The sequence below is a fragment of the Blennius ocellaris genome (assembly GCF_963422515.1).
Source record: "Blennius ocellaris genome assembly, chromosome: 21".
Lineage (NCBI taxonomy): Eukaryota > Metazoa > Chordata > Actinopteri > Blenniiformes > Blenniidae > Blennius > Blennius ocellaris.
The window spans coordinates 15171502-15189647 of NC_137670.1; the positions used below are offsets into that span (position 1 = coordinate 15171502).

Here is an 18146-nt window from a genome sequence, read left to right on the forward strand (position 1 = left end):
TATTCTTACCAGGGGGGATTTACCACCGAGTCAGAATATGTAAGTCAACTTAATTTGTACCAATATTCACACCAATTCAAAATACAAAGTACTGCAGTTATATTCAGTTTCCTGTGTAGGTTGGATTACCATCAATACATTTTTAAATAGGAAATAAAATGCTCAGCACTGTTTGGCTGCGTGCTCTAATATTTTTCATAGATTTTAAACGCATTAAACATACAACAGAAATTAACTATTTCAATTAACTTTGTGTTCACTATTTTATTCTAACCAAAGGCTAAACTTATCACAAGTAAGATTTAGAAGAAGACAAGTTTTATATTTTCTGTATATGATTATACAAATGACTGGCAAAACTATTCACTTTTTAATAGGTTTAATCGGTTCATCAGTGCCCAGCCATTCTTAACATTATTCGTATATCCGTTTTTATATTCTGTTACGGGCAATTGGGGTTATTGTGTGTGTGTGTGTGTGTGTGTGTGTGTGTGTGTGTGTGTGTGTGTGTGTGTGTGTGTGTGTGTGTGTGTGTGTGCGCGCGCGCGCGTGTGTTCGTGCGCGTGTTTCTATTTTATTTTATTTCATTTTTTTCTATTTCATGTGAAGCACTTTGTGTTGCAATTTTTTGGTTTACATGAAAATGCTCTACAAATAAAGTTTGATTTGATTTGATTTGATTTGATTTGATTTGATGTGATTAGTATTCAAATGTTCCGCAATGTGTGAGTTTTGTCACGAACTCCATTCCACACGGTTAATGAGCGGTACTCCATCACGACCACTAGATGGCAGTGGGGAACTTCCCAGGCTATTTATGGTAACGTTCAATCCTCATGCACGTACAAGGCTGCTCTGTACAATCAGACGTGGAGACCAGCATCCAAACCATGCAGGAATCTGTTGCTCTGCTGGATGTACATGGACATCTGTCTAAAAACCATTCAAAATAATCCGAAATTAGATACACATTTTTAAAAGAAACATTCTTTATACGTTTACAATCTTCTGTAAAATAACCAGGGATGTTAAAGCCGGTGTGATAGCTGGTCCATTGTGTATTTAAGAGAATTAAAAAGTATTAGTATGCAGCAGAAATAGTGGAAATGTGCCCATGTTCAGGGGGACACACTTTGTAGATCTCAGACATGTTGCCACAGCGTCTGAGGGGTTTTTCACAGGTGCAGAGGTTAAAGGGCACTGCAGTGCCGCCGGATTCAAATCCTTTAATCTACTCATCCCTCCATCACTTAATTATCAGCCTTTGTTTCTTTTCTGCCAGGAGGGCTGTCCCAAACAGGGCAACCTAAAACCCTACAGTACGTCTTTCTCTACCAGATTCAATCTGATCAGGCTCCATAGAGCTTTTGTTTGTTTGTTTTCTTGTTTAATAAGTGAAATAAAGAATAAAATGTGACATCATACATAAAAAAATGGTCATACACACAGATGGTAATACTCACATACTGAAAAACTCATGCAGTTTTTACTGCTTTGTGTGACTTGTTGACACCTTATCGATTGAATCATACCTCTAAGCTTTTTATTTTGTTAGGTGTCAGAGAATTTTTAAATTATAGCAGCAATTTGTAAATTAAAAAGCTGCTATTCCCACATAACCTTTTTCTTCAAAGGCATTAAATTAACTTTTTCACAATGTACTTATTTGCACTAAAGCTGTCATCATTCCACTGTTCTGGTCCAGATAAGATCAAATTCGCTGTGGCTTTGTAGCACCTGCATTAAATACTTTTATAAAGGTAAAATGTAAACTCAAAGTAAGGAACACAACACATCCTATACTGTATACTGCATAAAAGTCCCTGAACAAACTGTTTGTCTCTGCTTTCTCAATTTGGGAAAACAAAACCACTTCTTTTATTTTCGTCTTCTTGTTAATCTTCTGACCTCAACAGTGAAACCTTTGTTTCACTGCAAAGCCAGCAGATTATGTTTGAGTAATTAACTATTTGCCAATGGACTTGTGTGTAACCACGGCAGAGTTGCCAATTATTTTATTCATAGAAGTTAACATTTCCTCTATTTATTTATTTGTAGCTACGCGATGATGAGAAGGTGAACCCTCACCTAAGATGATGTTGGGTTAGAGGTTTTTTAAAACACAAAAGAGTGTAACTGGGGTGTATATTGTCTTATATATATACTTCACAAACTCCAGTTTCATCACATTCACCTGTCGTAGATTAACAGAAAGACTATTGGATGCTTTCCATGAAGAAATTGGCTTTTTTTTAATGACCCTGTATGATGTCACACCTGCTCAAAGCAGACAATTTTCTAGGTCCCTCATTGAGATTAAGGGCAGACAAATATTCCGATACAAATCAGATGCTCCGTGTTGTCAGTTTATCTGTCCGACGCTGGGATTTCCGTGGTCCCTTGTGCCGGTATATATGATGGGGTCCGTGACTGCGGGGAACACTGAGCCTTCAGTCATGACAATACGGGCAGTTTGAGAGAAAAAAAGGGATATTATAAGCCCATTGGGACACATCATTACTCCATAGTTAATGAGTTTGTGGTAATCTGTGGGCAGATTAGTGGTGCAATCAGACTCTGCCCAAATGTTACATTTTAAAATGGTTCAGGCTGCCGTGAGAGCCAAAGCTCACTTTTCAGCTGCCCTTGATTTCTTTTTATGACGATTTAATGAAAGAGGTCGCCTTTGACTTCAAACTTCTCAAGTAGTTCATGAATGAACTCGACCACTTTTGAACGTTCTAAGAGAAAACACTAAAAACTGTTTCAACGCAGTGTGTTGCAGCAGAAAAACCCATTTCACATTAGTAAACCTAATTCAAAGTGCCAACTTCATGTGTAGATTCAATAAAACCCCACTATTGATTAAAAGGACTCAAGCCAAAAAAACGCATGTTTTAAATCAGCATCCAAACAGGGAACGTAAACGGTTTTTGATGATTAAATGGTGTTGTTTTCAAGAAAAAGTACCATGTTGTAATGATGGATGTATGTCCCATTAGACAGCAGATATAGTAGAAGTCATTCAAATGTGTGTTGTTCTCTTAAACTACTCAAATCAGGGACATTTTCAACTTGTAAACAGTGTCAACAAGTGGAGGATGTGGTTGGGGGAATCCGTCACACGTGCCCTATTCTAGATATTTACATCAATGCTTTATTTTTCTATCTGTTTGATTAGAAGCTTCATCCATTTTCTAGGCAGGCGACATGTTCGGAAGGGCGGTAAGCCTCCAAACCATTTGGGTCAGATTGAGTATTAAGTGCTGGATTTGACGGAATGTGAATTGAACCACGGGGGTTAAATATTCCAAACTTTAAATACATATGATCATAAACACATTGTCCAAACTTGTGACTGTTTTGCATAAAAAATATCAAACAATAAAAATGTTGTTGTCATGTTTTCTTTCTTTCTAAGTAAACCGCCCAACAAAAACAGCTGTTCCCTTTCATTTAAAACACCGTGAGCGTTTAAGGAGATACATTCAAGTAATTTTCCATAATATAATTTGATAGAATAGATTCGTGTTTGTGTTTAAGCTTGAACACATCCATCTATCCCCCATGCAACCGACTACTTCTATAGGCCTCATAAGCCTGTTCTTGTACTGTGAGGTTAAGCCGGAGTATTAAATTCTAACTAATGCACAGGGAGAACATGCAAAGTGGTTCAATATTAAAAGTTACCCTCTGAACCCAAACACTAGTGGAGAAAATCTCAGCAGAAGTTTCCTCAGACAGGAGGGACATTTGGCACAATAACACAGAGAGAGAGAGAGATAACACCACTAGTCTGCAATTCAAAGGTTAACACTGATTACTCTGTTTTCTAAAGGACTCCAAACATGCCTTGGAGTTAAAAGACAACATTTCCCATGTTTCCATTCTCTTCCTTTATCAATCCCCAGAGCTGAATTAGGTAAACCAAGAGCCAAGAGGAAGAAAAACCCTGGTCTGACTGCACAGCGACAAACCAACAACTTCCACTGTTTGCGCGCAAACTTCAGTGCGCCCGCAAGAAGTATCGAAGGACGCCCGGTCCGCTTGTTAGGAAATTCCTCGGGGGATTGCAAAGTGGGGAAAGGGAGGGGGTTTTACTCAGCTTAGTCCCTTTATGCTTTTTCACGTGAAAGAGCCTTTAAAAGACGCCATTTTGTTGGGAAAAGGGTTATTTGCGGCGCAGCAGGGAAACCGTCTCTTGTGCAAAGTTTGGTTTGTGCGCTCCAGCATGGCTGCGTACACTCTACCGGAGGGATTCTCGGAGTTTGACATGTTTACATTCGGCACTGCGCTCCTGGTTGGAGGTAAGAGAGCGAACATCTGCACGGAAAGACTCCCTGTGCGTAAAGATTTAAAGAGACACGGTCCACCAGAGAATAAAGGGCCAGTCCAAACTGAGTGAAAATGTTTTGGAAACTTCTTTTCCAGCACAAGGTTCAGGCGAGCATCAGTGATGAAACTTTGCTGACAAATCTCTGCTGGTGAATGTGATTCCATTCATTAAAGGGACACCTGATCCCCCTGTCTTGTTTTCAATTCCAGGCATGTTGGGATTCTTCCTCAACGCCATCAGCATTTTGGCTTTCCTCAGGGTGAAAGAGATGCGCAATCCCAGCAACTTCTTTGTGTTCAACCTGGCCCTGGCTGACCTCAGCTTGAACATTAATGGACTCACAGCTGCCTATGCCAGCTACCTCAGGTAACTAAGAGACACCAGATTCACTGGAAACACTCCCTGTTTACCAAAACACTACTTGGACTATGCAGAAACATGTTTGCCCATTGTTGTTTTTACTTCTAACTTCCTAGAGTTATTTAATATTTAGCTATTTAGCTTTTATTTGTCTGTCTGGCTGTTAACAAGATATTGCAAAAATTACTGAGTGGATTTTCATTTAAATTGATACACAGGTGCATTTTCATCAATGGAAGAACCCAAGACATTTTAGTGGTGATCCGGATCAAAACGATTGCACAATAGAACATTATCTTTTGACAAAATATTGTCTTATCTTGTGTTCTTTCAAATTATGAAATAATATCACGTGATCACTAAACTAAATACATGAATAAAGGCAGTTCAACTGGATGTGGCAGAGGTCAGAAATCTCTGATTGCTCTTTTTTATGTTTATGACATGTTGGGCTTTTCTATTTTCTCTGTTAAAAGCACCTTGGAATGACTGTGTTGTATTTGGTGCTATATAAATAAAGTTGAATTGAATTGAATTTTACCACTATTTCTGTCAGTTTAGATTCATCAGTTTAGTCATGGCACAGATCATGATTATCATACGTTGGGATCGCAAACTGATACTAACTTGAATGGACTTTAAAACACCGTGGATTGCATTTAAAACAAATATTGTGAAAGAGCTAAAGAAAGAAAGCCATCATTGATCACTCTGAAGTTCTTCAATTCCTGCAGCTTCAGTTAAGAAAACTGTTGCCAACCGTTAAAAAAGACAGTTTTATGAATGTGGGTCGTTTTTATTCCACAGACACCTTTTTATTTACACGTGAACACGTTCCATTACTTAAAAAAGTTCCCTAACAGACTAACAATTACTACATTAACATTTTTCAATGCAACCTTCATAAACCTGAATGCATTTAGTTACCAAACAGTGGTGAGAAAACAATGTTGTGTATTCAGTAATTACAGTTTCAGTTTGCAGTCTCTTTTGTACTGTTCTTATATGTCAGTTTTGCATCTTGATGCTCTTTATTTGACACCACATGTCTTTGTCTTTCTTCAGGCAATGGCCGTTCGGTCAAGAAGGGTGTGGCTATCACGGTTTCCAGGGGATGATTTCAGTCTTGGCCTCCATCAGTTTCATGGCCGCAATCGCTTGGGACAGATACCACCAATACTGCACCCGTGAGAGCACAGTAAAAATCACAGTCAACTAGAACGACGCCATAGCAATAGTAAATCATATTGAAGCATTATGACAATATGTGTCGTCGTCCAGCTACAGTTATGATCACTGCTGCGTAGCTTTAAGCGGCAGAGAAGTCTATTCAAGTTCCTTAAAATGAAGGTTAATGTTGAATCTGAGACAAACATGTCAAAAAAAGAAATACATTAAAGCTTAGACAGTTTGCTATGGCATTCAGTTTATCAGCTATGCAGGGTGAAGTTATGTCAGTTAATCTCCTGGAATAATTAATCAGTTTAGCACATGTTTGAGCTGCTGTACATTCATTGTAAAGCCCAACAAATCTTCTAATTTACAGCATTATGCAGCTAACTATTTCATATTCAAGGTATACATTGAATAATTAGACCCCATTTTTACATAATCGGGATAATAAGCACTAGAAGTTTCATACAGGACAGGCGACGCCTCATATCCTGTCACACTTGCTGTTGTTTGTATTTAAACAACGTTTGAATTGAACTGAACCAGCTGCTCACATCCACATGACTCCTTGCATGTCCGTCCTGCAGGACAGAAGCTTTTCTGGAGCACGACTTTGACAATGAGTGCGATCATCTGGATTCTGTCCATCTTCTGGGCGGCCGTCCCGCTCATGGGATGGGGCGTGTACGACTTTGAGCCCATGAGGACTTGCTGCACGCTGGACTACACCCGAGGGGACAGGTACAGATATAAATATATATATATATATATATATATATCCTCATAATAAATGATGATGCATGTATAAATGTCAACATGGACTCAATGTCATGTTCATTGTTGCTGCTCGACTCTCAGAGCAAATTTTCACGACTATTCACCTCATTACCTGATTGTTCTCCTTCGACAGGGACTACGTCACGTACATGCTGACTCTGGTGGTGCTCTACTTGATGTTCCCAGCATTCACCATGTTTTCATGTTACAACTCCACCCACAAACATTTCAAGAAGATCCACCACCACAGGGTAAATGTGCTGCGATTTGTTTTCACTGTATAGGAAGTTGTGTGTCCTGTGAGCTGTTTGTGCAATTAGACACAATGACAACGATGACCAAAACAATTTGCTCATTATTAGACAATTGCACAAAAGACTGATACATGTGGAATAATAATAATAATAATTGATATTTTATATTAATTAAATGCAGTGGGAATCTATTAATATGACTTGAGTAAAGAAACAATTTTAGCTGAACATTGTTGGGACAAAGAAACAATAGTATAGACGCATGGCTTACCTCTCCCACGAATAGAAACAGTTAAATGTCGGGAAATGGTGAACATAAGGCACTTGATAAGAACTTCACGGATTCTTTATGCTTTCTATTGTAAATTATACTAATAAAAGATTACATTTTTATCTACCTTACATCCATCGCAATAACTGCTATAACAATAACCCTGCTTTTTAAAGTGTATTCCTTTAATATCGTTAGAGCAACCTTGTGGGAATGTAAATCCACCACATCACATGTAACACTGGATGATCTCTGTCTCAGTTCAACACCAGTCTGCCTTTGCGGGTCATGCTGATGTGCTGGGGCCCGTATGTCCTCATGTGTATCTACGCCTGCTTCGAGAACGTGAAGCTGGTGTCTCCAAAGCTCAGAATGGTGAGTGTTCACACGCATGATTATGATTTAAGAATTTCATTTGAATAAAGCTTCTATTGAGAAATAAGAGGACCAACGCTTTTTTTGTTTGTGTGTTTATGAGTTCCTGACGTCTGTGTCCTGTTATAAGTTGTGTAAATACTGGTTTTATTTCGTAGGTGCTTCCAGTTGTTGCAAAGACAAATCCTATCTTCAACGCCCTCCTCTACTCATTCGGGAATGAGTTTTACCGCGGAGGCGTTTGGAACTTCCTCACTGGACAGAAGATTGTTGAGCCTGATATCAAGAAGTCTAAATGAAATGAAATGCGGGTGGAAAAAGATAAAAAGTTTCCGGACCGACGCCCACTCACCATGCTTTACATGCTAAGATGTTAAGTCCCTGAGCCGTGAAGTTTTCTGTACAGTTGTGTTGTTTTCAGACCACCGACTCGACACTGAATCCAAACTGAAGCCTCCTGAACTCACACTGGATCCGTGTAAATCTACAAAATGTGCCTCAAGTAGTTTCTACAATTGTTTGCGTTGATTCTCCAGCAACTCTCCGTCCACACTGAAGCCACTCACAATAAACGCAGATGTTGCCTCTCTTCTACCGAATGCTTCATTTTACCATTATAGCAAGAAGTTTTAAGAGATTTCATATTTATGGCCGTGCAGTCCGTCTCGAGCTTTAACTAAACAGATGCATCGATTTTGTTCAGTGGACTGAACTGTGATGTAAGCTCTATTAATAGTCAGGAAGCTTTTACTGTGTTAAGACTCTGTTATGCAATTATGCTTCACCTGAGGAAACCGACTCAAATTCCTCAGGACGCAAACGGTTCAGGTTGTGCGCAAATCATAGTCCGTCACCAAGAGGAAAATCAAACCTTTATCAGGCAAGTGACCATATTTGGTAACTTGATCAATATAGATGCTGCGTGTGAAGGATTCATCAAGAAACTATTTGTAAAAAGAATGACGGAGCATGACGCTCTGTCTTTAAACGTCTCACATTGTTTTGCTGTGACATCTTGGAAAAATCTCTTCCTTCAGGTTAGCGGACAAGGTCACTTGATGTTGAAAATTGTGTCGCCATAGTTTCCACAAAAGAAGCGAGAATAGTTTCACTAGGAGTGTGTTTTATCAACCTTGGTGGAAAATTTCCCATTTAGACTTTTTTTAGGCCCTAAATCATGAAAAATTTGCAAATTGGTCAGTTTTAGATTTTTGTTACAGATTTGCAATTCATTGGCAGCTTCCCAAATTTGCATTCAGGCAATGAAGTCGATGGTCAATCATTGAATTATCAGTCAAAGAAACAATTATTAAAAAAAACACCACACACACACACAGACTATAAACTATACAGTAAAGCAGTTCCAGAACCTAGTGGTGTTGTTTCTTTATTTTTTGTTTAGTTTTTCCTTAAATTACCAAAACATTTGTATACTACCATGTTTTACATTTTGTCTTAGTGTCGTATAAGCCCTATAATGGATTCATGGTAATGCAGTTCCTTCGCTAGAGGGTTCATATTATTACGTCTGCTCATTAAAAATGAGGAGATTCAGAGGATTTAGATATGAAGATGAATGTTCCTTGCCTACACATACAAATCTTTAGTTTATCAGTTTATTTTCAGGTAACATGTACAGAAAACATTAATCTAGTTTCCATCTAGTTTTCAAGAAATGAAAATACGTTTGTATTCTCTTTTAAGTAAAGAAGTGTCATTATACTTATATACAACTGAAACTTCTTCTCTTATATGTACGCTCGAATAGTTGCTGTCTTTTTAAAATACGTAGGCCGTAGAAAGTAAGTGGCACATTTACATCAAGTGTTACACAGTCAGTGAAGCCAGGGTTAACTGATGACGGCAAACACTGCGTTCTCCAGCCTGCTAAACGCAGCCACTCCAGAAATAAGTCGCAGTGGGACAAAGTCAGTGTCACACTGACCTCAGAGGTGACTCTGTTATTGCCAAGTGAAATCCGCTCACCGTCAGTGGCGGTGTGATTAAACAAAGTTGGAGTCATCGCCAATCAGCAACCCCCACACAGTGTCAAGAGTCCTGGAATAGTCACAAGGGAGGCAGACCAGAGGGGTGTGTCTCTGCATTTAATTTGTATGTTGCTGAATCGGGTGTTAAAATTCATTAAAGTCAGAAGTGCAAAGATCAGTGGATTACAATAGAGCTACGCTATCTCAGCCAGGAATGTGAGGATTTGATGTTGATAGACCCAATCAGAGGACAAATCTACAACGTCTACAACAAAATAAAATAGGCGGCATAAAGAAATAAGACTTTATAACACACATAACAGTTTAGAACGTCTTTAAAGAAAAGCCTTTCTACAGGTGGTCCCACAAGACACTTTTCAGACACTGTCAATTGTCTTGTTTTGATTTTTTTAATCCTTTGTTGAATATGTTCACGTTCATAGTTTTGTTTTTCATTCATTTATACAGATATGGCACAATAAACATCCAACAGTCTAAACAAAACTAAAAATGGAAAAACTCTCCATATGATCTCGTGGCACAGAGACGGCGAATATCGGTTGGAAAGCTAAAGGATGAAAGAAGACGACTCTCATGAGTCTGACTCAGGATGTTTTTTTCTGCTCACAAGCAGGGCATCTGTGTCACCAGGGTCATTTGTCCTTTAAGCTGATTGGAAGCTCTGCTCATTAGGTATCAAATGGTGGCAATATACTCATACACCTTCTCAAAGCTGCTCCACTTTTACTCGGTGTGATCGGAGCTTTTCTCAGGAGGGACTGAAGAATCCGACAGATTAGCATCAAATTCTGAGAAGCAGCCGTCTCTTTGACGAGCAGCTGATTACACGAGTGTGTGTGGGTTAGTGATCCAATCCAGTCAAAGCTGCGGATAGTTATAGCAACAGGCACACCGGAAGAAGGAGGATCGTCTTGTGACGGACAGATTTAGCCACACTGAGCTTTGCTCAATCACACTGTACAACCTGTTTTTAGTTTTTAATTCACTGGAGGAGTCTGGATTTGGACAGTGTGAAGTGAAGCTGATCAATCTAATGACAGAGACAGACAGAGAGGATAACATCTGTCTGCACGCTGTACAGACAGCGGCCCTGTCGCACATGGACCGACACATGTGACATGTGATTCAGTTAATCAGAGTCCAAATTTGACCTTAACGGGAGCTTTAGTCGTGAATCACGCCAGTGAGAATCATTTCAAATGACACATGTTGTAGGACACGTGTCTGATGTCAAACATCTGTCCATCTTGCTTTATTCAACTGGAGCCAATCGAGGTGAAATATGGATGAAAGGCAGAGAATACCTACAGATCGCAATCCACCACTGGCCAAACACAAACGCACACTCTCATCCACACCTACGAGAAATTTAGTGTCACCATTTAATCTCAAATATATGTTTTTAAAATGAGAACCTTTCGTCTTAAGCCAAGAATCAAAATATGGATGTTGTCAGTGTGAGGAGAGAAATACTGTACCACTGCAACTATGACTTTCATCTGGAACGTTTCCGTTGTAAAACTATAAAACATTCCCTTTAATAACTGTTGTTGTGGATTGAAGCTTTGACCACTCACTATAAAGTGGGATTTATTATCATAAAGCCACATCAAAACACAAATAAACTCACATTTTTAAAAAGATTCTGTAGAGCCATTTCTAACTTTATATCTTTTTAGTTGAAACTATACACAGGGATCATTTTTGTTGAATTAATTTGGATTCAATCAAAAAGATTATGCTCCTCAACTAACTAACTAACTAACTCACTAACTAACCAACTAACTAACTAACTAACTAACTAACTAACTAACTAACTAACTAACTAACTAAGTGCCGTATAATTCTGAGTAACTCTGTTCAAATACACAGGATCAATATTGATTGACAGCTCCAGCACAGAAATCAAGTGAGAGAAAACATTGCTTGTTTGAACTCCTCAGAGGTGCAGTTTGGTCTGTTTACATTGACAAAATGTAAAAAAAAAAAAAAACATGTTTCATGAGCGTGCTTACTCTTGTACCTGTGAATCCAGGTCAGAGTTGAGGACTATTTCATGAGAGAGTGTATTGAACATTATACATTTCAGTCCACAGGTCAGATTATATCACAGAGTGACAGCAGACACGTCACATGATTAAAACCAGGAGCTGGAGCCTGGTTTATGTGTTACGTAATGCTGGTATGTATGTAATCCATTGTTGTGAGAGTTTCAGGGTGAAAATGTGATTTTATTCCATGTTTGATATCTATTTTGCAATTTCCGTGACATACATGTGAAGGATTAGATCATATTTGCGTCACTGTGCGTCTTAAAAGTCTTTTTTTTTTTTTTAATTCCGGTTCATTGCAGTTTATCATTCGCAGGCTATAACACTCGTAAATGTCTCACATCTATACACTCTTCTTTGTATAATAATAGACAGGAGAAGTATATGAATCTATCTTGTGAAATATTCTGAACCCTTTTGTTGTCATGTGTCAAATATATTTGGAAATTCCTTTTTGTGAATTATTTGTGGTCAAACTGATCTTTTCCCAATATATTCTTCGAACTCTGTTTGAGACAATTTCTTCTATTTTTATAGTATATTTTATTTTAGATTAACTATTTCCTGAAGAGGAAGGTCCCATCATATAATCCTCAGTGCGGGTGAAGAAAAGGTGACGCAGAGTATCAGTTTGTTTTCATTTTCGAGCTGTTGCTGCCCTCTACGGGCAGGAGGTGACACGTGTTGCTGAGGCGTTGATTCATCGCTTCTAAATCCAAATCTTTTATACTCATCCTCTAACCCCAGTCTAGTGTCCAGAATGCGGGGAACACACACACACACACACACACACACACACACACACACACACACACACACACACACACACACACACACGGTACATTTATTATTATGATTCTGATTATTATCATTATTATGGTCATTGTTATGATGATGATGATGATGATGATGATGATGATGATGATGATGATTATGATGATGATGATGATGATGATGATGATTATCATTATTATTATTATTATTTTGATTGATTGATTGATCCTATTAAAAATGTACGTTGCAAGTCTCAATATGTTAGTTCATAAGATTATTAGATAGATAGATAGATAGATAGATAGATAGATAGATAGATAGATAGATAGATAGATAGATAGATAGATAGATAGATAGATAGATAGATAGATAGATAGATAGATAGATGGATGTGCTTATTAATTCTATCCGCAAGGTGTCGCCAGTGTCTGAGTGAATGTCCTCTGGTTTCTTGGCGCGTGTGCGCTCCAGGACAGGAGCTGCACGCGCCAGGCTCTGTTTTGCCATTTCGGATATTTGGTTGCCAGTTGTGTTCTAAACAGTAATTAAAACGGTCGTTGTTGTTGATGATGGTGATGGTGATGGTGATGATGATGAGGATGAGGATGAGGACGACGACGACGACGAAACTCTCAAAATTGTGTTGTGTTCTTAGCGCTGACTGGAGCTGTCCAAGCCTCCGTGGTGCTGAAATCCTGTCAGCCGCTCCAACAGCTCCAGTTGATCAGTTCGTGTCCGGTGCGCAGTTTCATTGAATATTCCAAACAGGAAAGGCAAATTCACTAAACTACAATTACTCCCTTGGGCGTTTCATGAATTAACATATCATAGGAACCCATACATAAATGGGCTGTTTTATAAATTAATTACAAAATCCCCTAAGACAGTGCAGAATAGTGACTTAATTAATATAAAATATTTTTCATGTATGTTTTGTGTACAATCGGGCTTTATTGTCTCGATGGGGAAAACCGAATAGTCTTGTGTAGGTTACTGTATGTTTTACACATTTTCATTTGCCGTTTAGATTAATATTGGGCGCATTTCTTCGAAAAACACGTGCGGGTCATGTGAATCCTTTCAAGTATAGGGACATTGTACTTTTCTATAACATCAAAGTCAAGAGGCACACACTGAACATTCAGAATAGAAAAAAAAAATCTTTCAGCTCTGCTCTTATAGTGCTCACCGACTCTTATTGGTTGAAGTGATTGCTGCCACGGTTGGAAATTAACATAAAGGAGGCAAGTGGCGAAGGGATCCACTTGGGGGCAAGCTGGTGATGCGTCATAGCTCTTGGTGAAAAGGGGAGACAAAAAATGGACTAAAATAGCGCCAAACCTGCGGGTTAATGTGCACCAATGGCCACGGAGTCACTCGTGGTCTCAGAGCAGAGCGCCAAAGTGCCACAGGTGATCGGAGGCATGAACGCGGAGATGAGACAGTTTGCGCGTCTGAGGTGCAGCAAATAACTGGCAGAATCTATTCAAACTAAACTTTGCCATGTAAAAACAATGACCGAAATCTCTGCAAGGTGCAGAAATTCGACGATTTCACCACGTCACTTCTCGGGAGATCATGAAACAGCATCGGATGAGGCGAGGACGAGTTGAGGAAGCGGAGGAAAGCCATCTTCACCGATGATGCGTCCAAGTTCCTCTGAGCCTCTCCCTTTACGCACAGGCGAGGTGAGGACGGAGAACCCGACATCAATGTAAAGAAAATACCAATGAGTCGTCCGAGGTGTTGAAAGATCGAAAGCAGACGGGAGAAGCACAACTACTTCTTTTTTTTTGTTGTTGTTGTTTTTAATTCGAAAATCGCCACTAAAGAAGCACACCATGGATGGAGAAGGAAGATCCTCCGGGCTGGCCAAATCAGCCGCTGTAAAACTGTCCGAGATGGGCGAAAGAACCAAGCAGTTAGGCACTGCGATGAAGAATCCTCACCAGCAAAGACGGATCATATTAGTGATTGTTTGCGTCGCTCTTCTGTTGGACAATATGCTCTACATGGTAATCGTGCCAATTATTCCAGACTATCTTGCTGATCTGGAGAGTGAGCAGGCAGAGCACGTACACGTAGTGATGCACCCCAACAGCTCAGCCAACAGCACAAGCCAAGACAAAAGCAACAAGGACAATTTAGATGTCCAGATAGGAGTACTTTTTGCATCCAAGGCCATCCTCCAGCTGTTAGTTAACCCGCTCTCGGGAACTTTCATAGACCGGGTCGGATATGACATTCCACTGTTAATTGGACTCTCTGTCATGTTTGTGTCCACCTGTATATTTGCTATCGGGGAGAATTATGCGACTCTATTCGTGGCCAGAAGTTTGCAGGGACTGGGATCTGCTTTCGCGGACACCTCTGGAATCGCGATGATAGCAGACAAGTACACGGAGGAGTCGGAGAGGAGCACGGCGCTCGGCATCGCCCTGGCGTTCATCTCTTTCGGGAGCCTGGTGGCGCCTCCCTTCGGGGGCGTCCTGTACGAGTTTGCGGGCAAGAAAGTGCCCTTCATCGTGCTCGCCTGCGTTTGCCTGGTGGACGGCTTAATGCTGCTCACCGTGATCAAGCCTTTCTCCAACAGGACTAGAGAGAACATGCCAGTCGGCACCCCAATATACAGACTCATGGTTGACCCTTACATAGCTGTGGTGGCCGGGGCGCTCACAGTGTGCAACATCCCCCTTGCCTTTCTGGAGCCCACCATAGCCAACTGGATGGAGACCACCATGCACTCCTCTCAGTGGGAAATGGGACTTACCTGGCTCCCAGCCTTCTTCCCCCATGTCCTCGGTGTGTACATAACCGTGAAATTGGCAGCGCAGCGTCCACACCTGCAGTGGTTCTACGGAGCCTTGGGCATGGTTATCATAGGAGCGAGCTCCTGCACAGTCCCTGCATGCAAAACTTTCGGGCAGCTTATCGCCCCGCTGTGCGGCATTTGTTTTGGCATTGCACTCGTAGACACCGCACTGCTGCCCACACTTGCGTTTTTAGTCGACGTGCGGCATGTTTCTGTGTACGGTAGTGTTTACGCGATAGCAGATATTTCCTATTCCGTTGCGTACGCCATGGGTCCCATTGTAGCCGGGCAGATCGTGCACACTCTCGGCTTTGTCCAACTTAATCTGGGTATGGGTCTTGTCAATGTGCTTTACGCGCCAGCCCTGCTGCTGCTGCGCAACGTGTGCCAAATGAAACCGTCCCACTCAGAGAGAGATAACCTGTTAGAGGAGGCTCCGCAGGGGCTGTATGACACTATTAAGATGGAGGAGAGGAGAACTAAAAAGAAAGGCTACAGTGCTGCAGGGAATTGCCTGTCAGTAGATGAAAACGGGTTTGACCCCTTCAAAGCACAGCGGTCCTTGTCAGAGGAGTCGTCCGGTCCGGAGTACACTTAGACCAGGCTCACTGCGCGCGCCACCCAAATTCCCACGAGGAGATTTATTATCGAGGCAGGCAGATTTTAATCTCGTGATTGAAACTTTTTTTTTTTGTAAGTACCGATGTGCAATATAAACACCCAATCACCAAAATCATGATTGCGTGACCCGTTTTTCCAAAGTTTACTCTTTCTTTTTTCTTTTTCTTTTTTACTGTGATTTCATTGTGTCAACAAGTCTATGTAGCGTTTGTCATGGACGTATAACTGGGGTTTTGTGAGAGATCTATCAGATAATGTTGAAACTGTGTGTATTATTGAGTATCTAAAAAAAAAAAGACATAAATAGATAAATGTGCGTACAAGATTATATGGGACCAACTATAAAAAGCACATTTCCCCCCTCACACAAAATAGCCTATATTTTTAGTCTTTGAGAAAACGTTTTTTACTTGCACATCAATGGCCTCTTTTTCTGTCATTATCTTTATGTTGTTAAACATTTCGTCAGTTTTCATTTTGTAACTAGTGGGCCTGTTTGTAATTACAGCTTTTTATTTAAAGTGGGTTTTTTTCTGTTGTTTGAAACTAAATGTATAATATTAAAAAAAAAAAATAATTGTATATATGTGGATATATGCACAATGTAAATTGTTAAAACATACGTGGACCTCTACAAAGTGTGTGTGTCGTGAGCGCGCGCGTGCGTGTGTGAAACATTTCGTCAACTCGTAGCTTATGAAGTGTCTCCTCAAGATGGAAAAAAAAATGTATTCATTTAATAATTGTTGTTTTAATAAATCTCTGTTTGGATCTGTGTGAAAGTGATGGCTTCATTTTCAATTCAGACAAAAAAAATGTCAGTTTCGTTGGAAATGAAATATATTTAGATTAATTATTGTTGCTTATTCTTGTAAGAAGCATGTGAAAAATCAATTTAAACGTGTGAAAATATGGATTTTAATAAACTGGAATTCTAAAATGTGAATTAAAGAATTTATTTAAAAGTTATTCAAGCTACACATCAATGAACACTCACGTTAATCACAAAAGTTAAACCAACATATGCAAGTGTAATAACATTTAGAGAATTAAGCTCCATGAGCAAAGCAAGAGCAATTTGCAGTAAATTGAATGTGATCAAAACCCACAAGCATCCCTTGGACCAGCGGTTTCACAAGACGGTATCTGGAAACTGCAAACCAAAAACTGGCCTGGAGCCATTTTTATATATTAAAATTATTTTCGGGTGTGGGCGGGAGGGGGGAAGCAAGCTGTCAGATAATATGTTCCGCGAATAGATTTCGATGGGAGGAGTTTCTTGCCTCAAGGGGGAAGGTAAACGCCAACACCTTCAGCATCTTTTCCAGGGTACGCTTTAATGTGGAACCACGCGCGCGGACCGGGGAGCGCATGGACGGACCTTTCCTCTCAGATGGCTTTTCTCGGTGTGGAAGGAAGTACGAGACAATGTAAACTTCCACGCACTTCTCTGAGCCCCCTGCACTGATCGGGTAAGGCAATTTATATTTTCTTAGCTCCCAAAAGCAACAGTTAAGATTTTCTGCTAAGTTTAAAAAGTTAATCTGTTCTTTACGCGCGTCTTTGGCGCACAGTGGGGGAAATCAGTCATTACAAAAACTATTTAAAAGTATCTTCCGAACAGAAAAAACTAAACTTTTGAAATTGTTTTTAATGTTACAGGTTTTTCCAGAATCACATCCAATGGCATAGAAGCATCACAATATGGCGTAGATTAATATGTCTACATGAAACAAAACAACAACAACAACAACAACAACAAAAAGGTATGTTTGAAAGGTACAAGCTGTTTGCTTGCGTTTTATTTGCTTTAACAATAACATGGGTTTGTAAGACCGATATGTCTTTGCTTTGGTGAGCAATGGGGCGCAGCTGGAATTGAAGGGCAAGCAGCAAATTGCATCAGGCTGCAAAATCATGAAGAATGGAAGCCTGCTGGCTCACTTTCAGACAGCATCTTGTCGCTGCATTCCTCAATAGGCATACTATAAAAAAAAATGTATTCTATTAATCTCCTCTCTTTTAAATGTCCTCACATATTTCGTGCAGAGAAGGCTGAACTTCAACCCTCTCAAGAGAGTGTCCACATTACTTTTCCTTGACTGGACTGGACTGGACTGGACTGGATTGCCAACATGCCTATCTTGGTGAGGGGGAATACAAGAGACCGAGAAAGACAAGTATGAAAACACGTTTCTCTCTTCTTTTTTTTTTTTTTTTTAATTCAAAGTGTTTTAGTTATATCTTTTTCATTTGTTTCCTGATAGTTTAAATCAGGGGTGTCCAAGCTCGGTCCTGGAGGGCCGGTGTCCTGCAGGGTTTAGCTCTCTCCC

The 18146-nt window shown here is 40.0% G+C and overlaps 2 protein-coding genes across 2 annotated transcripts; both read left to right on the plus strand.

Moving 5' to 3' along the window:
• Positions 1-4194: 4194 nt before the first annotated feature.
• Positions 4195-8125, plus strand: rgrb (retinal G protein coupled receptor b). The gene is made up of 7 exons (XM_080516631.1): positions 4195-4307; positions 4546-4702; positions 5762-5883; positions 6457-6610; positions 6780-6897; positions 7433-7546; positions 7705-8125. Exons 1-7 carry the CDS (start codon positions 4232-4234, stop codon positions 7843-7845), a joined length of 882 nt encoding a protein of 293 aa, XP_080372757.1. The 5' UTR covers positions 4195-4231; the 3' UTR covers positions 7846-8125.
• A 6096-nt stretch (positions 8126-14221) lies between these two features.
• Positions 14222-15790, plus strand: slc18a3b (solute carrier family 18 member 3b; the record flags this gene model as incomplete). Its single annotated transcript, XM_080516732.1, has 1 exon — positions 14222-15790. The coding sequence occupies one exon, from the start codon at positions 14222-14224 to the stop codon at positions 15788-15790; it is 1569 nt and encodes a 522-aa protein (XP_080372858.1).
• Between the last annotated feature and the right edge of the window lie 2356 nt (positions 15791-18146).

What these genes read in the sequence shown, in the direction of transcription:
- rgrb (XM_080516631.1), top strand. Translation starts at nt 4,232, where the DNA reads ATGGCTGCGTACACTCTACCGGAGGGATTCTCGGAGTTTGACATGTTT. An exon ending in ATACCACCAATACTGCACCC is followed by an intron (nt 5,884 to 6,456) that starts GTGAGAGCACAG and finishes TCCGTCCTGCAG; the next exon opens with GACAGAAGCTTTTCTGGAGC. An exon ending in GACTACACCCGAGGGGACAG is followed by an intron (nt 6,611 to 6,779) that starts GTACAGATATAA and finishes CTCCTTCGACAG; the next exon opens with GGACTACGTCACGTACATGC.